The sequence below is a fragment of the Mirounga angustirostris genome, unplaced genomic scaffold (assembly GCF_029215605.1).
Source record: "Mirounga angustirostris isolate CCGP_5_RB_7025 unplaced genomic scaffold, mMirAng1.0.hap1 SCAF_6, whole genome shotgun sequence".
Classification (NCBI taxonomy): domain Eukaryota; kingdom Metazoa; phylum Chordata; class Mammalia; order Carnivora; family Phocidae; genus Mirounga; species Mirounga angustirostris.
The window spans coordinates 134939215-134960938 of NW_026991714.1; the positions used below are offsets into that span (position 1 = coordinate 134939215).

The 21724-nt window shown below is 48.9% G+C and overlaps 1 protein-coding gene across 3 annotated transcripts in view; it reads right to left on the minus strand.

Annotated features, from left to right (window-relative positions):
- Positions 1–744: 744 nt before the first annotated feature.
- Positions 745–21724, minus strand: part of XPNPEP1 (X-prolyl aminopeptidase 1) — a 51078-nt gene continuing 30098 nt past the window's right edge. For 2 of the 3 annotated variants that reach the window (XM_064595256.1, XM_064595257.1), the window contains 14 exons: positions 21047–21142; positions 18804–18885; positions 17084–17294; positions 15417–15506; positions 14795–14845; positions 13383–13441; positions 13167–13244; positions 10951–11022; positions 9365–9425; positions 7864–8020; positions 6822–6995; positions 6018–6094; positions 4736–4834; positions 745–1300 (listed from right to left, as the gene is read on the minus strand). In XM_064595256.1, coding sequence (XP_064451326.1) covers positions 1172–1300; positions 4736–4834; positions 6018–6094; positions 6822–6995; positions 7864–8020; positions 9365–9425; positions 10951–11022; positions 13167–13244; positions 13383–13441; positions 14795–14845; positions 15417–15506; positions 17084–17294; positions 18804–18885; positions 21047–21142 — 1436 coding nt within the window. In that variant the 3' untranslated portion in view covers positions 745–1171. The remainder of the gene's footprint in view (positions 1301–4735; positions 4835–6017; positions 6095–6821; positions 6996–7863; positions 8021–9364; positions 9426–10950; positions 11023–13166; positions 13245–13382; positions 13442–14794; positions 14846–15416; positions 15507–17083; positions 17295–18803; positions 18886–21046; positions 21143–21724) is intronic. The other variant, XM_045878781.3, reaches the window with a different exon arrangement.

The following is a 21724-nucleotide window of genomic DNA, read 5'->3' on the forward strand; positions in this document are numbered from 1 at the left end:
ACATAAAAATAGGAGCAAGTGCGAAACAAACACATTCAAGAATGGATCTTTGGTGGATCAAAATACATCCTGTTATTGAGCCCACATCACAAAAACAACCTGAGAACTAGCCGTGTATCTTGCTTCCTCCACACAGCAAGTTGGAACCAACGATCCTTCAGAGAAAAGAAGAGAGGAGGGACAACAGAAATGTTGGCAAGCGTTTTAAGGCGCTCTTGTCAATTTAGGCTCATATCGGTGAAACTTTCCCTGCTGACACCCTGGTTCTGAATGGTAAAAACAGATTAGCTCACTTCATTTTCTGCTTCCCCAGCTGCAAAGTAATGGACTTTGCCAACCATGCTTTGGTGGATGGCCGAAGTATCTTATATTTATTCATCGTTCAAAGCCATCCAAATCCAAGATATGGTTTAAGATTTAATGAGACTATTTAAAAAAAGAACTAGCCATACAACGAAATATCAAAAATAGTCAAATCTATTTGAGACTCCGCAATGTGTAACACATGGTGGACCACGGAAGACTCACTTTTGACATTATACTCACCAAAATATTAGGTTTTCCAGAGAAAAGAAAAAGGCTTTCCAGTTAAGCCAGACAATATGTGGAGAGGCCAGGGATCTCTCCTGAAAGGGGACCTTCTATCTAGAAAATGTCTCCCCCAAAGGCCACCAGTCCTGGAGATGAGCTTGCCTAACATGCGGGGTGGACAGTGCTGAGAGGAAAGACACAGTTGAGACAAAGCACATTCTGACATTTTATTCACTGATCATAAATACAGTCTCATGAATCAAGGTGATCATGAATAATGTACTAGCACCTGGAACCTGACCATCAGAGAGTAAGCACTCAGTGTTTCACCATCACTGGCCAGAGAACTCACTGCGGCTGCTCGGGGCGTCTCCCTGAGCGAGTGATCAGCTTTGCGGGACCCTCCTTCTGGTGCAGCAATTTTATTCTTGGCTCGTTCTCAACAATTAAAAAAATCATAAAAGACTGAGTGTTTGCAAGAAAATATCAAAGAGGATAAGAAGATTTCTCAGTTCTTCTTAGAATCTCAAAGTAAAAAGGGGAAGAAAGAAGGGAGGAGAGGAAAGGGGACAGCTGTCAGGGATCTGGCAGGCTTCTTCCCTTCCCCAGAGCATTTTACAAAAACAAAAACCAGGGAGGATTAATGCTGCTTGGAGATGGGCTGCGTCTCCCTGATGAGCCACTCGAGAGCTTCCTGGCGGCCCTGCTTCTGCAATTCCTTCCCGATCACGTCCCTGCAGGTCAGGTGGTAATTGTTGAGCCAGTCACACTGCAAGACGGGAGAAAGACAGGCAGTATTCACACCTCTCCCAGAGGCTACAGGGGCAAACAGGGAGAGGCCCCCGGGTGCGGAGATCATGAGTTGAGGGCAGAGATACACAAAACCTTTTCCCCCTGCTCAGGGACGAGTAACTTCCTTAGGCTCCATTTCCCTGGAAATCAAGGGGACAAGGCCATGCTGCTTACGGTAAAATGCGTCCAGAACAGTCTACTGCAGGTGGACTGGCAATGACTGTGAAGGAACTATAAATACCTGAGAGCAAGTCATGGCTTCGGGCTTCCCTGGGTGCAGAGTAACCTGTAACCAGGTATCCTTCCCAACAGGACCCCCAAGCCATACTCACAGGACACTTTCAGAGGGACGGGGCAGGGGGTCTGGTAGGTCCTACACCCACCCATGTGGCCTCCTTCCCTCACATCTCAGCCATCTCGGGGTGGCAGTGGAGGGGAGGGGGGCTGAAAACTAGCCCTAGAGGGCTGGTGAAACTCCTGCTAAGAGACACACCTGAAGGTGTCACACCAATGCACTGAGCTTCCTACCCGTTTCCACTGATAGAGCTGAATAAACTGGGATCAGCCAAGCCCCCACGGTCCTGTGAGTGTGGCTATCTAGATGAACCCCAAACCTCTGGTGACCAAGGACTGTGGTGCTGAAGGGTGAGGCCGGGAGCTTAACTTTCAGACACTCAACAGAACGTGCCCACCGCCCCAGGAGATCTTTTAAAAAGAGGTAAGAAGGAAGGAGGTCTGACAGGACTTGGTGCCTGGGTCGGGGCAGATCCACAAGGGCCTAACGGTGAAAGTTCCGCGGCCGTAAAAGGGTGAACTCTCCCCTCCCTGGGGTGGGGCAGGTGTGAAGGCTGGAGTGAAGCAAGTTCTACCAGAGGACAACCACCCACTCTCTTCTCTGGCCATGAAGCGGGCCCAACCCGACACTGAGCTGCAGCGAAGTTGGCAAGACAGACCCCGCCATCCGCGCCCCTGCTGCCACGAGCCACACGCCATCTGGGAAGGCAGCGCTCTTACAGAAGCATGGGCACCGGGGACCCGGTACCAAGTCCGGACCCGGTACCAAGGACGAGCTCCGGGGTTGTGACAGGCAGACGGACACGGCGGTATTGCCAAAGGGCTTCGACCCAGCCAGGGCTCCACTCCCCACGGGGAAGAGCCTACTGGCCCCTGCTGGGAGTTGGGAGCGGGACAGGGAGTCAAAAGCAAGCAAACTGCTGCGGGTCAGGCAGGGCTACGAGACAGCCTGCAGTCCAAAGCAGCCAAGCCCGGAGCCAAGGTGAGACCCCGAGACCCTTTCAGTTGTACGCGCAGCCTCAGGGGGGCCTGACCAACATTCCAAAGGCCCCGAAAGTCTGCAGCTGCCCACGTTCATGACCAAAGTCCTCAGCTGCCATCTGGCGATAAATGACGGGAATGCAAACCCAACCCAAAAAGTCCTTAAAGTAACCAAAAACACCGTCAGTTTGGGAGGTGGTAAGGGGCATGACTGAGTACTTTAAAAGCCAAATAGACAGAATCTGGTTGTGGGGTATTACTGTGCCTTCTGACAGAATGAGGCCCCAGATTTAAGTGATATATGGAAGGAGATTTTTTTTTTTTTGCTAAAAGAGACAATAAATGTACTCTGCTTGGTATGTTAAATACATCTACTGTTTATTTGTAGGAACTTGCTTATGATCTAAGGGTAAGAAGCTATTATCTGCCCTACAGAAACTAATCGGCAGAAAGAAGAGTTCAGTGCTTCGGCCACACAAGGTATAGTAATGAACCACTGAGTACAACAGAGCCCACTGGTCTATGTTCAATGTCATGGGGTGGACCGAGCCAGGTTAACAACATTCCTCCCTCAAGGAAGAATGGCCTCACTCAACCTTCCCCACACACTATTTCTGTGGACAAGGTGGAGTGTCACTGGGAGGAAGCCTCCTGATGAGCACACTCTATGTGGACAGCAGGGACTGCCTGACCTAGAGCTGCATGGTAGGAAGCCACGGCCTTGGGCTTCCGAGAGCAAAGTGACTTCGAACGGGAGAGCCCCTTGCTAAGACCCTGGAAGCTGTACCCGAGGCCATGAGAAGAGACCCTGGCTCCTACTGAGCACAAAGGACTCAAGCCGCTGGCTTCCACGTCCGCTCACGTGTTCTTGTCCCCTCTCCCCTAAGCCAGGGACCGCTGGAGGGACTCTTCCTGCCAGGCCCACACCGGACACTGTGCCACTGACAAGCGGTTTCCTGCCCGGCACCCTCGACAAGCTGAATAAACCCACAACGGTCGCCTCGTTTAGGGGCCGTGAGCGGGGATGTCTGGCCGGTCAAGGACACTGACGGGTAAGCAGAGGTGCCCACACTAAGCAGAAGCAGAGGACCTTCTGCTGTCACCCCTCTGTGAGCGGGTCAGGAGAAGGGGCTTCTGGCTGGGAGAGTCCCATTCCACGGTCCAGCAGAAGGGGCCTCCCCGCCAGAGGCACTTTTCCTAGTGCCGGGCATGGGGCCAGGTGTGCATGGCGGAGGACGTCTCAAGAGGCGCTTCACCGTGGCCGGGGTGAGGTCAGTAGCTGCTCTGGCAACAGGAACTTACTCCTACGGGACCTGCCAGGCTCGTCCTGCCTTTGGCTCCCACCACTCATTTGCCGTTTGCAGGGACTTCCGACCACCTGCCTTGCTCTGAAACTTGTGTCCTTCTGGCTTCTGGCTCCCTGGCTCAGGAACCGTTTGGTCTGTCCAGTGCTGACTCTTCCCGCCCCGTTTCTGACCCGTCTCTGCTCCGATGCTGATCACCTGCCTGATCCCTCAAGCCTTACTCACCCAGGTCCCGGGGCCCGTCACCTCACCTGGCCTTGTGGGCCTGGGGACCCAGCACAGGATGGAAGGGGTTTCAAGGCCTGTATCCCTCGGATCTTGACAGTGAGCCCCACTGTGCTCCTAGCTTTATGAAGAGCTTCACAGCCCGGAGTGACCAGAAGAGGAGGCACCGCCTCTCTCCTTGTCTGTGTGAAAACTGGGTGTATGATAATAGATTTCGCTTTTCATTCCCTTAATATTTCATTCAACACGAGAAAACAATCTGGTACATGCAGTGGCCAACAGGCCCTACCACCCATCTGGCTCCTCCTAGGCCCATGGCCCATGGTTTGCTAAACGCTCAGTGCGGCCATGGCCCGTGCCCTCAAGGAAAGCAGTGGCGAGCTAGTCCCACTCAAGAAACCTTACGGCCCCACAATGGTGCAGGGAGGACTATCTCTACCTAGAGAGCCAACAAATACAGGAAAAGCATCTACAGTCCTCAACAGACCTTGGATTTTCAGACTCAGGTGGCACAGATCTCTAAATTACAAAGTGAGAAGAGATGAGAGAATGTAAGGTAGCTCTCCACCCCCACTCCCACTCTGTCTCCTCCAAGCCACCCTCATTACCTCTTTGTCTGTAAGAGAATCCACATCTATCATTTTGGTCTGTATCGGAACCAAAGTTAAAGGTTCAAAGGTGAGGCTTCCCCGGTTATTGAAGTTATACTGTTGGAAAAGGAAGAAAACAGAGGCTTTTACTCCTATCTACCCCAATGAACCACCATGAGGTCATTCCCACCAGCCATGACCACCCCCCAGGGCAGGTGTGAACAGGAACCAAGAAGGGGTCTGCTGGTCAGCATCTGCAGGGGGCCCAGGAGGCACGACGAACCCACTGGACGCCACTGTCCTAGAGCTGCCCCACTGCGCCAACAGCCACCATCGGGGAAAGCCGAGGGGCTCTGAGCAGCAGGTCCCCGGGCTAACGTCCACTGTGACGGAGAAGCAGTGGGGGCAGAGCATGGTGGTGTCTGGATGAGGGGCATCACTGGTTTTGGTTCTCAAGACTCTACCAGAGTGCAAGTCCCCAGCATCACTTTTATTTAACAGTTAGCCACATGTCCTGCCTCGACCAGCCAGTCCCATCCGGTGACAGATAGCAGGTTTATCCATGCTACGGAGTACGGACTGGCCAGGGCACCTGAGAGCATGCTGGGTCTCTGTTCCTGGCAAGGCCTCTGGGAGCGAGGTGAGAGGCCACTCTCAAGGTGACTTCGATGTGGAAGCAGAGAGCAGAGGCCAGCACGCTGAGGAAGCCACTTCCCTCCAACTGTTCGATTTCCACCATCACCCACAAAAGAGCAATAAACGGGTCTTCTAGGTAAAGCCTAAACCTAAGCCCTCCAACCTCTTGGTAATAGTGATGGGGAGAAGGTGAAGTGCCTGTCTTCTGGAAGGCAACAGACCCGTCTCATCACCAGCCTGTGGGGCCTGACCTACCGTATAACTAAGGGTTCCTCAGCTTTACCCAATAAAAATCATTTGAGGCATTGGTTGAAAATACAGTTTCCAGGCCGTGGCCCCGGGTCTGGGAGGGGCCTTTAAACAAGCACCTCCCCCACCCCCAGCATCATGACAAGAAGATGCCTCTAATAAACTCAGAGCCCCAGATCCCATCAGGCAGGGGCCTGCCTTGTGCCCCAGGAATCCCAGTTCTGGGTCCCAGTTCATTACGGATTTTCTTTCTGGCTTCTGCAGAGGAGACTGATTTCTAGGAGACTCCCTTGTATTGGGGAGGAAGCTCCATTTTGGCCCCAGAATGGCACACTCTTGGCTCCAAAGACAAATATCTTCATCTTCCCTCATTAAAAAATAAGGAAAATTTAAAAATAAACAGCCAATTACCTACCTTGGTCTTCACAGGAACCACCAGGACCACATTTTCAATGCGAATTCCAAAAGCCCCATCTTCATAATACCCTGGCTCTAAAAAAAAAAAAAATCAAACCCAGAAATGAGAAGCAGCCCATGATGAGCACGTATACGCGGAGTAGAAGTGCTTGCTCCCAGGATGACAGCCCCACCCTGAAGGAGGAGGGGATACAGGCAAACAGCCCACTCAGTCTGGGGACAAGAGCCCAGAGATGCCGCCTCCTCCCACACGGCCACTTCCAACAGGTACTCGAGGAACAGAAAGAAAGGTTCTAAAGTCCCTGAAAACTCGTGCCAGGATGGGGAGTACAATAGCAGAGGATCCACCAAATAAGTCACGGTGCCCATTCGACATAACGAAGCAGGCAACAAACTCTATGCACAGAGATCTGGTAATGACATGGGAAAAGTACATTAAGGAAGCAAGCTGAATACAAACAAGACATCCAGTATAATCTGAATGAGGAGAACAAAAGATGTATGCGCATATAAAAGACCAAAAGCTAATACATCAAAACATGAAGCAATGTTTCCCCTGGGCGGCTGGATTATAAGTGATTTTCACTTTCTTCCACATGCTGTCCCACGGCCTCACCTTTTCTAAAATGAACACGTATCACTTTTATAATCATAAAAAGTTGTTGTTCTTGTTTAATTCAAGGTGACAAGAGGGGGAAATTATATCCAATTTACTTTAAGATAATCAAAAGATAAGCAACAACAGAGAGCCTTCAAACAGGCTCGAAGACCCATGCACACCCTGGATGTGAGGGACACTTACCATCAGTGACAATCATGCCTGCCTCCAAGGGCTCATCGGAGAACGTTTTATAACTGATGCCACAAGGGCCCTCGTGAACATTCAGAAAAGACCCAACACCGTGTCCCGTTCCGTGCAGGTAATCCAGGCCAGAATCCCATAAAGCTGAGCGGGCAAACGAGTCAAGAAGGTGTCCTGAAAGACACATAATGAACCACTTGATGATATTTGTCCAGTACTTTTCAATTTGCAAAGCACTTTAGAGATTAGATTTATTATGTTTGGCTCCAGAACAGAAACCAGCATGTAAAAGTGACTGGAGGGTTCTGATTTCAAGCCAGCACAAGAAAGAACTAACAATGCGAGCTCCCGAGACAGCCGCGCCCCCACCAGCCAGAGCTCAGTCTAAAGCGGGAGGACTGTGTCCAGGAAGCCGATAAAGGGGCTGGCCGCCTGCAGCCCTAAGGGTGTGGCTGAGGCAGACTTTCCCTTCCCAGCTCTGGGACCCTGAAGCTTCAGAATTACAAAGATGAAACTCTAAGGAAACAGATGCCCAGGGGGATGAGTGCAGACCTAACCTAAGCAGATTCAAGGCCCAGGTCTTGTCAACTCCCCGTCCAATGCCCCATCCATCAGTCCTCGAGCAGACTGGCATGTATCTGAAGTCAGGTTCCCAGTAAAAAGGAGTCCCAAAAGGAGGCACTGGCCCCGCAAGGCAGGACAGACAGGAGGCTGCACCAACCAACTTCCACTTGGGCCCGGAGGCCTTCGTGCGCTGGCTGCGCTCTCCTGGGAGCCACCTGCCTGGGTCATCTGACACCCCAGGTGGTCAGGAGAGAGGTCCACCGCTGACGTTAAGCCCAAACCGAAGCCTGGCTCCCTGGGAAGCCCGCCGAGCTCAGTCAGTGGGTCTAGGAGACTCACTCCACACAGCACTTGCCCTGGCTGGGCCTGAAGGGGCCGGGGCTGACAGGAACAAAGGACATGTTCTTCCGCTCAGACTTAGACATGTTTGGTGCCTGAACAAGGAAAAGCCTGCCAGATGACAGAAGGACCCACCTACCTTTGGTTCCAGTCGGGAAAACAGCTGCACTCACAGCTATGTGGCCCTTGAGGACATATGTGAAGCATTCCTGCCAAAGAAAACCCAGGGGCATGTTGCAGAACGAGGACAGATGCTTCAGTCCTGGAGTTTTCCGGCAGCTCAGAAAATCCTGCCTCTAAAGGTTTTTAGGAATACCACAGAGAAAATCAGAGTAAAAAGAAAAAACAAAAAGCTTGGCCATGGGACCAATTTTCTAGAATATCTTGAAATTAAACTTAGTTAAAAGGAACTGTCAGAGAGATGACCCCACAGGCCCTCCCCTTGTAATGAACATTCTGACACACTCTGGCTGAGCCTGAGAAAGACGAGCAGAAGTCATAAAACTACCGATGAGGCGAGCTAACATTTACCGAGCTATTCCTCTGTGCCGGGCATGGTACTAAGCACTGAGCACTTCATCCCACACTTGGTGCTGGAGATGCTGTTGTCATCCTCACTTGGCAGAGAGATTAACCAGCCTGCCAGGTGGCGTAGTTCGTAAGTGGTGGCATCTGGCCTTGAAGCCAGGAGTCCAGCATCAACATCTGTCCCCTACCCGTGTTAGGCTCGGGGGTGATCCCTACTGCCCGGGTAAGAAAAGTGACGTTTGGAGGGTTAGTGGCCAGTAAGGTGCAGAGCCAGCACTGAACCCACACTCTTCCATCTGGCCTGGAGCTCTTTACCCAGCACAGAAAGGAGTCACACCAAAGGTACGTGGAGCCGAGGTCAGATTCTTTAAGGTGCTCATGCCTACAAACAGGTCAGGTACAGGACTAAAACTATGAAATCTGCTCTCTTCCTGTAGGATCTCCTAGAAAAACAGATTCACTCAGGGACTCAACCAACATCTGCTGGGTAGTGACTGATCCGGGAACTTGTGAGGGTCCTGGAACCGTTATAACCAGCCTTGGAGGCAGGTACTCATATCCCCATTTTTATGGACGTGTCTAAGTGCTTTACTCCAGGCCACAGAGCCAGCAAACAGCAGAGAAGACCTGAAATCCAGTGTCCAGACTCCTACCTCACCGTCATCTCCTCCTCTCCATGCCAGGCAGACCAGAAACTGAGCAGTGTATACCATTTTAGAGGCTTCCTGAGCTAAGCCTATAAATGGAAATGCTGAACTTGAAAGAAGAAGGGGGGGGGTGGCTTTCAGAATCAAATCTAGACGCTGTTTGTAAAAAGTATACATTTCACTACCCTACTCCCATCCCCAAAGAGATTTCCTGATTCAAGAGAATACTGACGCTGTTTAAACTTGAATCTGAGTTACTCTGACCTTAGCAGACAGAATGCTTTTAAAATTTCTCCAGTAATTAATTAAATGGACATCATAAAGCAGAGAAGCCTGACTCCACAGTAATGAGCTATTTTACTATCCCACATATAAATTTTCTTTCATTGTACAATTCCTTTTCCTAAGAGCAATGCTGTTGTTAAGAAAGCAGAGAGGGCTCTCCAGTTTCCTGCCCCACCTTACCTTCTCGTAGGCTGTAGGGGTCCCAAAATGCATGGTCCGTGTCACATCTGTCGTTCCATCCCTTTCCAAAAGAAAGGACAAATTAGTTTTCACTCAAAATAAGCTTTGGCTCAGGCTGCCTAGGTGGTGCAGTTAGGCATCTGAACATTGGTTTTGAATCAGGTCATGATCTCGGGGTTGTGAGATCAAACCCCATGTTGGGCTCGGCACTCAGCAAGGAATCTGCCTGAGATTCTCTCTCCCTCTCCCTCTGACCCTCCTGCTCGTGCTCTCTCTAAAATAAATAAATCTTTTTCTAAATAAATAAATAAAATGAGACAAAGTATGAAAGTAAGGATGGCCTGAGGTAGTGAGAGTGAACTCAGTCGGGCCCTGACACACACACACTCTTGGTCTACAGTGTGAGGACTGTTTCATAGGTGACACTATCATGGGGTTATAAACGAGAAGGAGGAGGACAAAGGAAATAGGAGCAAGTAGGAGCCTGATTCTATCAAAAGAGGGCCAACCTCTAATTCTTCCCATCAGGACAGCAAAGGACTGGACCCTACAATTACCCAAAGACATCTCTTAGAATGCACTAATCCACACCCCTGACATAGAAAGGATAACTTCTGGAATCTTGCTAAAATTTAGACGTGACCTAAACGATCTCAACACCCTGAGCTCTAAACTGTTATTATGAATACCGACCCATGTGTCCCGAGGCTAGGCTGTGATTTCCATCTATGTGGTGGAGCCCGCTTAATAATCAGGCTCTCCAGGGGCACCCGGGGGGTGGCTCAGTCGGTTAAACAACTAACTTGGTTTTGGCCCGGGTCATGATCTCAGGGTGGTGGGATGGAGCCCTGCGTCAGGCTCTGCGCTCAGTACGGAGTCCGCTTGAGATTCTTTCCCTCTTTCTCCCCCTCTGCCCTTCCCCCTGCTCTCGCTCTCTCTCTCCCTAAAATAAAATAAAATCTTTAAAAATAAAAAAATAATCAGGCTCTCCATCAGCCACAGTCCCAACTGCAATGGGAACGGAGCATTAAAACTGCTCATGCTATCTTCATGCAGACACCTATTCCAGTGCCTTCTCGTGGGTTCCACATTGGGACCCAGCCAAATCTTGGGTTCTCCTCTTAGAAACATCCTAGAGGATGAATAGGACAGGAGCGAGACATGAAGATGGAAATTCAGAAATTCAGGGGCAACCCTAGTTTCTCATTTACTCATTTAAAATTAATCCCTCACTTCCCAAGGCGATGAGGGCGCTACGAGTCCAGAGAACTAGCAGGCTGTTTATGACCTAGGGCAGAAGGCTTTCTAACGGTTTTGAAAGCTTGCTTTCAGTTATTTATTTAGTATTTAACAACTTCCGGCCAAGAACTAAACATTTCTATCAAACGGTCTTTTGTGGGAAGAGTCACCACTGGACAACTTCAAGCAGGGGTGAAAAAAAGGACAAGACATGAGAAGGATTCCATTAGGGGCGGGCACACAGTGAGATTCCCATCTGGGCACCCTCTGCTGGAGCCTGGCTTACCCCCTATTCAACTCTTTTGACCCGACACGATCCCGTTCTATGGCAGCCCTAGTTCACTTACTTGTATTGGGCTCCCGAGTCAATCAGGTACACTTCATCTAGCGACAATGTCCTATTCGTCTCAGGGACCGGCCTAAGAAAGTTAATTAAAAATTAATTATTCCACAAATGTACTTGCTGAATCCGGGAGGAGACATATGAGAGTTCCTTATACTATTCTTACAACTTACATAGGTCTGAAAATGTATCAAAATTTAAAGTTACCCACTAAATTGATTATTCCAAATAATTTAATCTTCTAGAACTACTCAAAGACCCAGTCAACCTATCTCCCCAACTGGATAAAGAGCTCAAGAGAAGGAAGAATAACATATTTCCTCATACCTATCTCCATTTGTGTCTGGAACAAAACAGGTTAATGAAATAGTTGTAAAAGCTACAAAAACAATAATCATCAGATGCGAGAGGACCAAGCTAGAGTCTTGAGAACTGGGAATACAGCAGCCAGGAGTCACCTGTCTCTGGATGTGGGGTCCCAGGCCCCATGTGCTTCCCAGACCAAGAGACAGTACCACTGCACTGGAAAATGCTAGAAGGAGTAAGGGCATTCCAAGTCTCTACCCTGCAGCTGAGAAAGGGACTCGTTCATTTCCAGGCACCACCCCCTCTCTTCAGCACGAAGGGCATCAGTGGTCACTCCAGCCAAACGACTGGAACCAGCTCCAGGCCCTGCTTCTCAACAGGCTTCCAACAGCCCACGGCGAAAAAATGCCAAAGCAGAAGCAGACTTCTCCCACCTTGATCTGAAATTTTTTAATGTGTTAATTACATGTAAAATTCTAGGATAGTATCCAGCCAAGAAATTCACCACCTGAATTAAACATAAGACAAAAACTGAAAGTCCTTTTTGTATTTTAATTTTAGAACAGAAGCATAGGAGAGAACTGCACAACACATCCGTGACTGTCTCCCACACACAGGTTCAAAATGTGCCCCAAGACTAAAAGCTCTAAAAGCAATTATTAAGAGTGTGCGGGGAGGGGGGACCTCTGCCTGTGTACAGCACAGTGAGAAAGACCAAGTGTCCCTCCACCGATTGTGTACATCATACACACAGAGCAAAGAACTCAAAATGCCTGACACTAGGCAAAACCATTCGCCTGGGCAACTCTGAAGCTGGCGTCCAATGAGCAAGCCACGTTCCACTTCCAACCGTCTCCACAGGCAGATCAATACTAAACTTATCAGGGCCCATCCCGTCTCCCAGCACAGGGAATGCTCCGCTCTGTGAGTCCACAGGCTCTTGGGAGTCATCTGCTAAAATCCCCCACAGGCTGGGCACCCAGCTTTAAGCCCACAGGGAGGGAAGAAAGGGTGATTACCTCCCTCACCACAACAGGATGCTCAACAACCTAGTGCTAAGTTTTTCAGTATGGGGGTGATGGAGCTCACAAGATGTTTGGACTCATGCATCAAGAAGGCTGCCATTAGGGCGCCTGGGTGGCTCAGTCGTTAAGCGTCTGCCTTCGGCTCAGGTCATGATCCCAGAGTCCTGGGATCGAGCCCCGCATCGGGCTCCCTGCTCAGCGGGAAGCCTGCTTCTCCCTCTGCCTGCCGCTCCCCCTGCTTGTGCTCTTTCTGTCTGTCTCTCTCTGACAAATAAATAAATAAAAATCTTAAAAAAAAAAAAAAAAAAGTCTAGGCGCGCCTGGGTGGCTCAGTCGTTAAGCGTCTGCCTTCGGCTCAGGTCATGATCCCAGAGTCCTGGGATCGAGCCCCGCATCGGGCTCCCTACTCTGCGGGAGGCCTGCTTCTTCTTCTCCCACTCCCCCTGCTTGTGTTCCCTCTCTCGCTGTGTCTCTCTCTGTCAAATAAATAAAATCTTTAAAAAAAAAAAAAAAAAAAAGAAGGCTGCCATTATCAGGAAAGACAAACACTAAAATATTCTGATCACCATGATCAAGAGCTATGAATACACCTCCTGTTGCCTCGGAAAGGAAAGGGGGGGGACAATCCGTTTGACTACCTCATGGAGAAGGTCAACACCATACACCTGAGCCTAAGAGGAGGCTCCCAAAAGGCAGAGACTTGGAGATGTAGAGGAAACGAGAGAAAGCAAGTCCTCGTTTCCCATCTAAGAACAGTCTCAACAGACACAGGGAGGTGGGCACTGGGGCCCCTGGTAAACTAGTGTCGTCTCCCCCCCACCACCCCCCGCCCCAGGCTCCTGCAGAAGCAGCAGCAAAGCCAGGCAGCAAGCTCCTCCGCATGCCTTACGCGTAGTGAATGATGGCGCCATTGGGTCCCGTACTAGAGATCGTTGGGAAGCTCAGGTCCACAAAGTCAGCCTGCTGCCTAGAACAGAAAGACACAGGGAGCAGAGCAGCGTGAAGGATTTAATTGTGCCAAGAACAGGGGCCCTCTCAGCCTCATTTAAGTCACCAAAGAAATGCCCACAAGGTTCAGGCCCCCCCCACACACATGGATCCTCACCTGCGAAATTCCTCGGCTTTGTCAGCAGCTGAGATCTCTGACACGCCACCTTTGGGCACCTACAAGGGAGTTGCTTATAAATCATGTGGGGTGATAAATTCATGTGCTTCATACAAGTTAAAGGGGATGCAGTAAAAGCTTATTTTTTCCTCACTTCCCATGTCCCAACTGTCCCACCTCCAGGACACAGCCAATGTCTCATCTTTAACCAGGAGGGAATTTCCAAAGACTCTCATCAAAGCTATCTAAAGTAGAAGGATTTCTATCCTTTCAATTTTCCACTCAGCTATTTGTCTCAGTGTTATATCCTAAAGCCTCCCCCAAACTTAATCCAGCTAAGTTTAAAAACTCAAAAGCATCTCCTGCTAGGATATCATCCTAAGAAAGTCATCCTGAATAAATAAAAAAGACCAATGCAAAGATATTATTACAGGTTGACTGATAACAGCAAAAAAAAAAATTAAAAATGATCTAAACACTTGAAAATAGGAGGAATGGCAAATTGGTCTAAGCACCAAACTCAATCTCTCTACTTGGATCCCTTTTTTTAATTTTTTTTTTTTAATGCAAGTAGAGCTGACACACGATGCTATGTTAGTTACAGGTGTACGAAACAGTGATTCAGCATCTCTGTGTTACGCTGTGCTCACCAGAAGTGTAGCTACCATCTGTCACCACACAACGCTTTCACAATTTGGATTCTTTTTTAAAGGCCTCAAAGCACATGGAGAAGGCTCACACTATGGTACTAAGTGAATAAAATAAAATACAAAACCATACCTATACACTGAGAGACATGTAAAAATGATTTACACAGAAGAACAACAGCCAGAGGGAATAAACTAATTACATAGGTGGGAGTAAGCGTGATATTCTTTTTCCACTTTAAGCTACTTTTAAAGAGTTGTTTATATAATATTTAAAGGGAACATGAGATTGTTTAATAACAGCACAAAGAAATCCCCTGCTGTCAACTGTAAGGAATGAAAAGGCAAGAAACTAATGGCCAAGAATCAATTTACTATCAAAAGTTTTACATCTTAAACTGAAGTCCAAAATGTACACAAAGATCTTTTTCTCTTAATACAGTCAGCTTGCCGATAATATTATTGTGAACCACTTTTCCTTATAATGAAATTCCACTTAGTTAATAAGACAATGCCTTGACCCAAAAAGGATCCTCTCAGTTAAGGAAATTCTTCCTTCATCTGTGTTACTATTTTCTACAATTAAAAAAATTTCTAAATACACACCAAATTTCCAGAAAGAACTACCAAGAGAAGAGTCCTAAAATTAGATCAAGACCTTGGACCTCATGGTCTCCAGAGCACGGAGGGGGCCACGGTTAGAATCACATGTTGACAGTCTCTGATAACAGAAATCCAAGTGTTAAACAAAGACTAAGAACCAACCTCTTTCTCCAGCCAGTTAAAGAGTTCACAGAGGGCAACAGCATCTTTAATCTGTGCAAACAACGGAGACATTTTTTAAAAAGTTATTACTGAAAATCAGCTGGGCAAATTCAGAGCCCAGCCCCAACATGGGACTGGGAAGGCTGGAGCCGCGGGGCACAACCACCAGCAATAAGGGCTTCCCATGCAGGCACGCCCTGTAACACGTCTGCAGCAATTCCCACCAGCAGGGACAGGGCTCCTCGGCTATTCAGTAGCTCAGGCATAACCAGGAAAGGGCCTACCGGAGAGCAGGGGCAAATCCCTCAGCAGGTTCACTCCCGCCCTCCAGAAGCAGGAAAGGCAAGCCACTGGCAAAAGCCATCTGTGGGCCTTGCATCTTTCCAGACCCACTGCTGGCCTTGAAACATACTCTGGGCATCATCATCATCACCTTTTTTGGGGGGGTATGCTATACTTTGTAAAGACCTAGCCTATTGAGTATTCTATTTCATGCTCTCATTAACGCTGAAAGGCTCAAAGAATTTTCCATCTTGTGCCAGGCTCAAAGCCACCCAGCACGTGAGGGACTGGGCCTTCCGACCACCATACACCCCTCCTCTGCACAGGCTGCTTTACTCACGTGAGCTCGCCTCATGCCTTCTGATTCGGCAGAATTCTTCACAGCTTTGGCGATGCAGATGGGGGTGTAAGGCATACAGCATCGATGATCCTAGGGGCAAAAGGGGTAGTATGGGAAATCGAGCCTGGCTCCACACACCCAAGACCAAGGCAATCACCTCTTCACCGGGCACATCACACTTAAGACAAATCATCTGAAGAGCTCCCTCTCAGGAACCCCCAGCTGTGCCCTTTGGTTGATGACTCTGAGCATGACGAAAGGGGCTTGGGCTCTTCCAAAAAGATAAAGTACATCAGACAAGGTATTTCTCTTCTCTCCCCCACGTCCTCAGCTCTTTGACCCTGCTGGCCACCAGCCGTCAGGAAGATACTGCTTTTCAAGCCTCCATGGTCATGGTCAGAGTTCACTAACGATCAAAGCTTGACCGAAATAACCCCTTCCTTGCCGCACAAAGGAGGCTTTTCCCCATAGTCTGGGGACACACATGACTGATGAGGGAAGGGCTCCCACTTCTTCCTCCATCTTGCTCAGGAATCACACATCACGTACTCTTCATGGTCTGATCATAAAGGGCTAAGGAAGACCCTTCCCAATTTAAGAACAAGTTAGAACCCCACCCTGCATTACGAGAGGGGGATTCAGGATGACCCTGCACTTGCACAGAGCTTGTTGAAAGGTGCTCATTCTCTCCACTCTCCTATTCCCTCGCTCTCACATGCATATCCCTCACGAAACTGAAAAGGCAGGCATGATCCCCTAACTCAGGTCAAGGAAGCAAATCTCTGAGTAACTGAGGGTCACGCAGCATGAGAGTGGAAGGGCCAGTGGGCCAGGCCTAGGCTCTTCCCAGGACGGAGAAGAGAGGATACCCCTGGGCTTGGATACCCCCTTGGCAGCCAGAGGCCCAGGGCAGGACAGTCGAAAAGGCTACATCCAAGGTGGCTTGGATTCCAGTCCTGCCCTGAGCCCTAGTTAAAATGAGGAGACAGGTGTCCACTGCTTAGCACCACCCAGGAGGGGCTCAGGAAAGGGCAAGGCTATCACTGTCAAGTCCCCAACTTCCCAAGTTGACCCCCGACAAGTCCCCAACTTCCCAAGCCCCTCTGGGCCTCCAGTCTCCTCAGCTGTAAAATGTGGTGGGGAGGGGGCACGCGAAGTGTTTCCCAAACTTCAGGCACTCTCCTACCACCTGTGCAGCTCATACCCTGCCTACCCTCTCGACCTCTATTTACTTCATACTTTTCTTCAGACCATCTTTAGATCAACTTAGTCTGTTAAACCCTGTCTCAAGAAATAATTTTTATAACCTCATGGTCTCAAATGCTAGAAATGTGTTTTCTAGTATAGACTAAATTGCTTTTAAAAAAGAAAACATTTAAATAAACCTAAGTTTGAATGTATACCACCTAAAGTCATCTCTCATGCCACACTCTGGAAAACACAGAGGGACTCCATAAGTTCTAAGGGCCCTTAGACTCTGAATATGGCTCCAGCCCAAAGGGGTCTTCTAGGGAGGGGGCATCTCTGATCTGACAGCTAGTCCCAGAGATCTTCCAGAACAGCCTCTGTTTCAAAGACAAAGCTGCAGGATGCTGGAACTGGGAAGGGGCTGGCACTTGGAATGTGAAAGGCTTTGAATGGGCATGGGCCTCAGCAGGGCTACCAACCTTGGGGATGGCCTCGCTCACAGCATAGCTGGCTTTGTCGCTGACCCACACCTTCTCCCTTGGAGACAGATTGGCACAAAGAGCCTTGAGCTCGCTCAGGATGGATCTGTAGGGAAGCACCTGGATCCTGTATTCTGCTTCCAGGCCCAAGTCAAAAAGCAGGTGCTCCTTCACACTGGGGGCATCTATGCGGTCACCATCAATGAAGAGCCTGCAGAGGGGCAAGAGGTAAGGTGACAGAGAAAGGAGAGCGTATGAGCGAGAGCTGGGGGAACACGGACCCACAGATACACAACCGGCTCCATCTTCTAGCCATCAAAACCAAGCAGCTTCTCCTTCCTCCCCATGCCTTTCCCAAATCCTGCTCTCCAAGTTGTGTCCCTATCCCTGTATATGTTATCACCGTCCACCTCATTCCCCCAGCCAGGACCTGGGCACTGTCCCTGATGTCCTTCCTTCCCTCTACTAAGATCTCTGGACCTACAGTCTAAACCCCCATCAAAGCTGTCCAGCTTTGCCTCCAGCCCTCCCCAGTCAGGCTGCACCGACTCTCTGCCGGATTAGTGCCACGGTCTCCTAGCTGGTCTCCCTGCACCCAGTCCTGCCCCCAGCCATCCCATTTGCACAGCCACAGTATTCTTTATGACTTGCCAACCTGATCCTGTGGTTCCTTGTGAAAAATCCATTCAACAGCTCCCCTGTGTCCTCAGAATAAAGGTCCGAGCTCCCAGACTTGGCTCACAGGCCTTCCTTTACGTGGCCCCTGCTCACCCTCCGGCCTCACACTCCACATTCCAACTGCACTGAACCACTCCAGGTCCTCTGCAGGCACTGTGCTCTCTCCTGCCCAGAGCCACCGCCAGTGCTGTTCCCTCTGCTCAGATCACCATTCCCTTTGCTCCCCCATTCACCCAGCCAACCCACATGTGCCCTTGATCTCTGCTTCAATGTAACTTGTCAGTCTCTTCGGAACACCCCCCGCCAGTGTGGGCTAGGCCCCTCCGATAATACCCGTACCCATCCCACTGTCAAGTCAGTGCCCACTTACATGCCTGAATCCCCTGAAGAGACACTCATCTCCCCAACTCTAGCCCAGGACCCTGCCTGCCTCATTCGTCCTGGCACCCAATAGAGACCCTAGCAACTTAATAAACATTATCAGAATAAAGAGAGCCATCCAAATCAAAGAGCAACCACAGGAAGGCCACAGCAATTCTTTAACAGATAGACAGTTCGACAAAGCACAACTGAGGGGGTTTTCCTGTGTCATTTCTGACCTTCGAAATGCCTGGGTTTATTTGAATTGTGGCCCCAGGACTGAATAATGGAGCCTGTATATCCCTTTGCACGGGCTGCTACAAAACAAAATCAAACATGTGGTCTGACCAAGACCTTGCAGCAGAAATTTTGTGAACTAACCTCATTCCGGTTCAAAGCTCTCCCTGCCTACTTATTTTTTTTAATCTCCTAGTACTAGAGATACTTCCATAGATTTCAAGTCGTTTGGGAATTAAGAGAGAGGCAGGATGTAAAAAATACCTAGTGTTTAGGAAGACCAGAGGGAAAGGAAGAGAGAAGCAGCAAAGGGGAAAGGCAGAAGAAAAGCAGAACACCAGCAGGACCTCAGGCAGTGATGGGGTTGACCAGCAAGGAAGGGGAGACAGGCCATCTGAGGAGCTTCGAGGAAGGAAGGACTTTCCGGTGTGGGGCAAACACTCACATGATCGTCTCCAATCCTATGATTGCATAGGAGAAAAACACCGGATTGTGCTCCACATCTGACCCTCGGAGATTGAACAGCCCTTAAAAAAAAAAAAAAAAAAAAAAAAAAGACCCTGTCACCTGCCTGACTTGAGATTTTAACAGATAGATTAGAGCGGGAGGGAAGCACTCTGGCATCCGTGGAAGGCTTCCATGGAAGGATTCGGCAGCATCTCTCAGAAAAGCAGGAAACCTGACTTCCTGGTTCCCCCACGGAGCTGCAGTTGCTCATGTCCACCAAATGGTGGCACCAGAACTGTTTCTCAAGCTGCCACATCACTGTCCCGGGAACAGAGTGGAGGTTAGGCAAAAACTTGAGAATTACCCTCCAAACAAAGAGTTGAAACGGTCCGCCCGGTGGTGACCTGCCAGGCCTGGCCTTGCCGCGGGGAAAACCTCTGGCACTCCCAAGTGAAGGGAAAAGAGCCAAGCGCCCTCTCCCTTCTGAAGCAAACGACTAGGGCAGAAAAACTGAGACCCACCCACGAGGAGGGAACCCAAATAAGGCCCTCTGGCTAAGAGTCAAGGAGCCCCATGGAGGCGGAGCTTCCAACACAGGAACAAAAGCAGTGAGTCAGCAGGGCTTAGGCCCATGAATGAAACCCAAATCCGAGCCCACCCAAGGGCAGGCTGTGGTACCGAACCAGGGTGGGGGACCCGCCTACAGCCAGTGTCAAGGGGGGTTTAGGGAGGTCACTGCATGTTTAAGAAACTACGGGGGTCAGCAGAAAGCACAGCCTGATGCTTGCTCTCCTGAAGAACACAGTATAGAAAAGACCCCGGTGAGAAAAGTATTGCTTCCATTTTAGAATAATGGCTTCTCACAGTAAAGCAATGCAACTTCTTTTACCTATCAGACTAACACTTTTTAAAAACGACAGTACCCGGGACTGGGAAGGTGTGGCAGGACAGGCATATTCATATCCACCGTAAACATTTCTGGCAGGTAAATGGCAAGATGCGTCCAAAGCACTACCACGCAGACACCCTCTAACACCGTAATACCACCCCGAAAAGCCAGCCACAAACAGAAGAAAATCATCGGAAACCAAGACACAGATTTTGCTGGTAGCATCATAATAAGATCATGGGAAAATCAGAAATAACTCAATGGTCATCCTTAGGGTAATGGTTAAATAAATTATGGTATAACCAGATGGTGGGATATTTATATTAACTTAAATTATGATTATATATGCTTAGAGTATACTGATACATTGGAAAAATCAAGCTATAAGATTTATATACGCACAGAATATTAACAGTGACTATCTCTGGGTAACAAAATTATAGGTGATTTTTTTTTTCTTCTTTTTACTTCCTCTACATTTTCCAGGTTTTCCACAACAGGAATGCGTTTTCTTAAAATCAAAGGGAGAAATTAACTTTATATATGCTATTTTCTCTAATGTCAAGGTTGTTAATTAATTAAGGATATCAATCACTGATACATGACATACCTGTCAAGCATCACTAATATCTGACAGTTTTGGGGCTGGGGATTGGAAAGATAGGACACTGTGTAGTAGGGTCTCTTTCTCTAGTGAGAAAATAAAAAGATAAGGTAGTGCCCATTCTCAGTTAACCCTGGGTCAAATCCAGTCAGAAAACAGAAGACAGGACAGGAAGGTTCAACCAGATTCCTTCAGGTTCTGGAGGATGACAAGGTACTAAACAATTACATAAGGGTTACATAAAGATTCACAAACTGCTACTGTATCCAAAAGGTTGGTGAAGAATTTTTAGTTCCTGAGTTTTCTGAGGTAGAAGTATTTCTAGAACATTCTCACTGTAAAGAACTTAGGGAACTAGAGGAAAAGTGTAGAGAAAAAAATAATCTTCTATGATGCCACTTCTACAAATAGAGACACACATGAATGTCGATAGACTCAAAATGTTAGGAAGAAATGTCCTTCCTCAGCGGTGTCACAGTGCTGAAGAGACTGGCCAGGGGTGGGCATCACCACTGATTTAACGTCAGCCCCTAGCTGTAATACTACTCTGGGAAAAGCCACATTCCTCTCCGCTTTCTCTATAATTCTTTCTCCGTCCTATCTGGTGTATCATATACCCATTTGGTGACACAGTCTTTTGCTTATTTCCTGGCCACTCAGAAAGCTGATTGGCCTGAACACACAGATTCCCAGAGAACCCAGGGAGAGACTGGGTAACATGCCCAAACACTAAAGCCAGAGCTCTTACATGCAATCTCATCCAGGGCAGTGACCACAAACCACACGACGTTCCTCTCAGCCATTTTCAACCGAAGGTCTGCAACCTTGTCCTTCCAGGAGATGCCTGCAAGAAACAAATGTGCTTGCATTGCAACTCTCGCTCCAGGGACCCACGGGAGCCAAGTGGAAGAACCCATCTCGAACACTGCTAACCAGCACCACATCCTAGAGAGAGTATATCACTTGAGCAAACAGGAGGCCTGATTCAAGCCTCTGTCCAAGCCTGTTGACTTTCTGGAGCCCTGACTGCCTCACCCACAAAATTAATGCATCTGTTCATCCAACAAGTGTGTATGAAGTATCTAGACTTCCCAGGCATAGATATCTGCCAGGCGCTGTGCTGGTCACTGTAGTTCCAGCTCTGAGCGATGCCCAGCCCCTGCCCTCATGGGGCTTACAATCTATCTAGAATCTTCTAGACTGTAAGACAGACAATTAATCCAGCAATAGCTATACTTCTGTGTAAAGACTGACGCAGCTGCAGAAGCACAGGGAGCTATGAGAACATACTGCCTGGCAGAGAAAACTCAGCCAGTCTTGGAGGCCAAGGGAATACCACCCACCACTTCACATTCTTGGAGCCCAGAGACTCACGTCTTGGTGCCAAGACCTAGGAACTCCCTGCCATCTGACTCACTGTGACTCA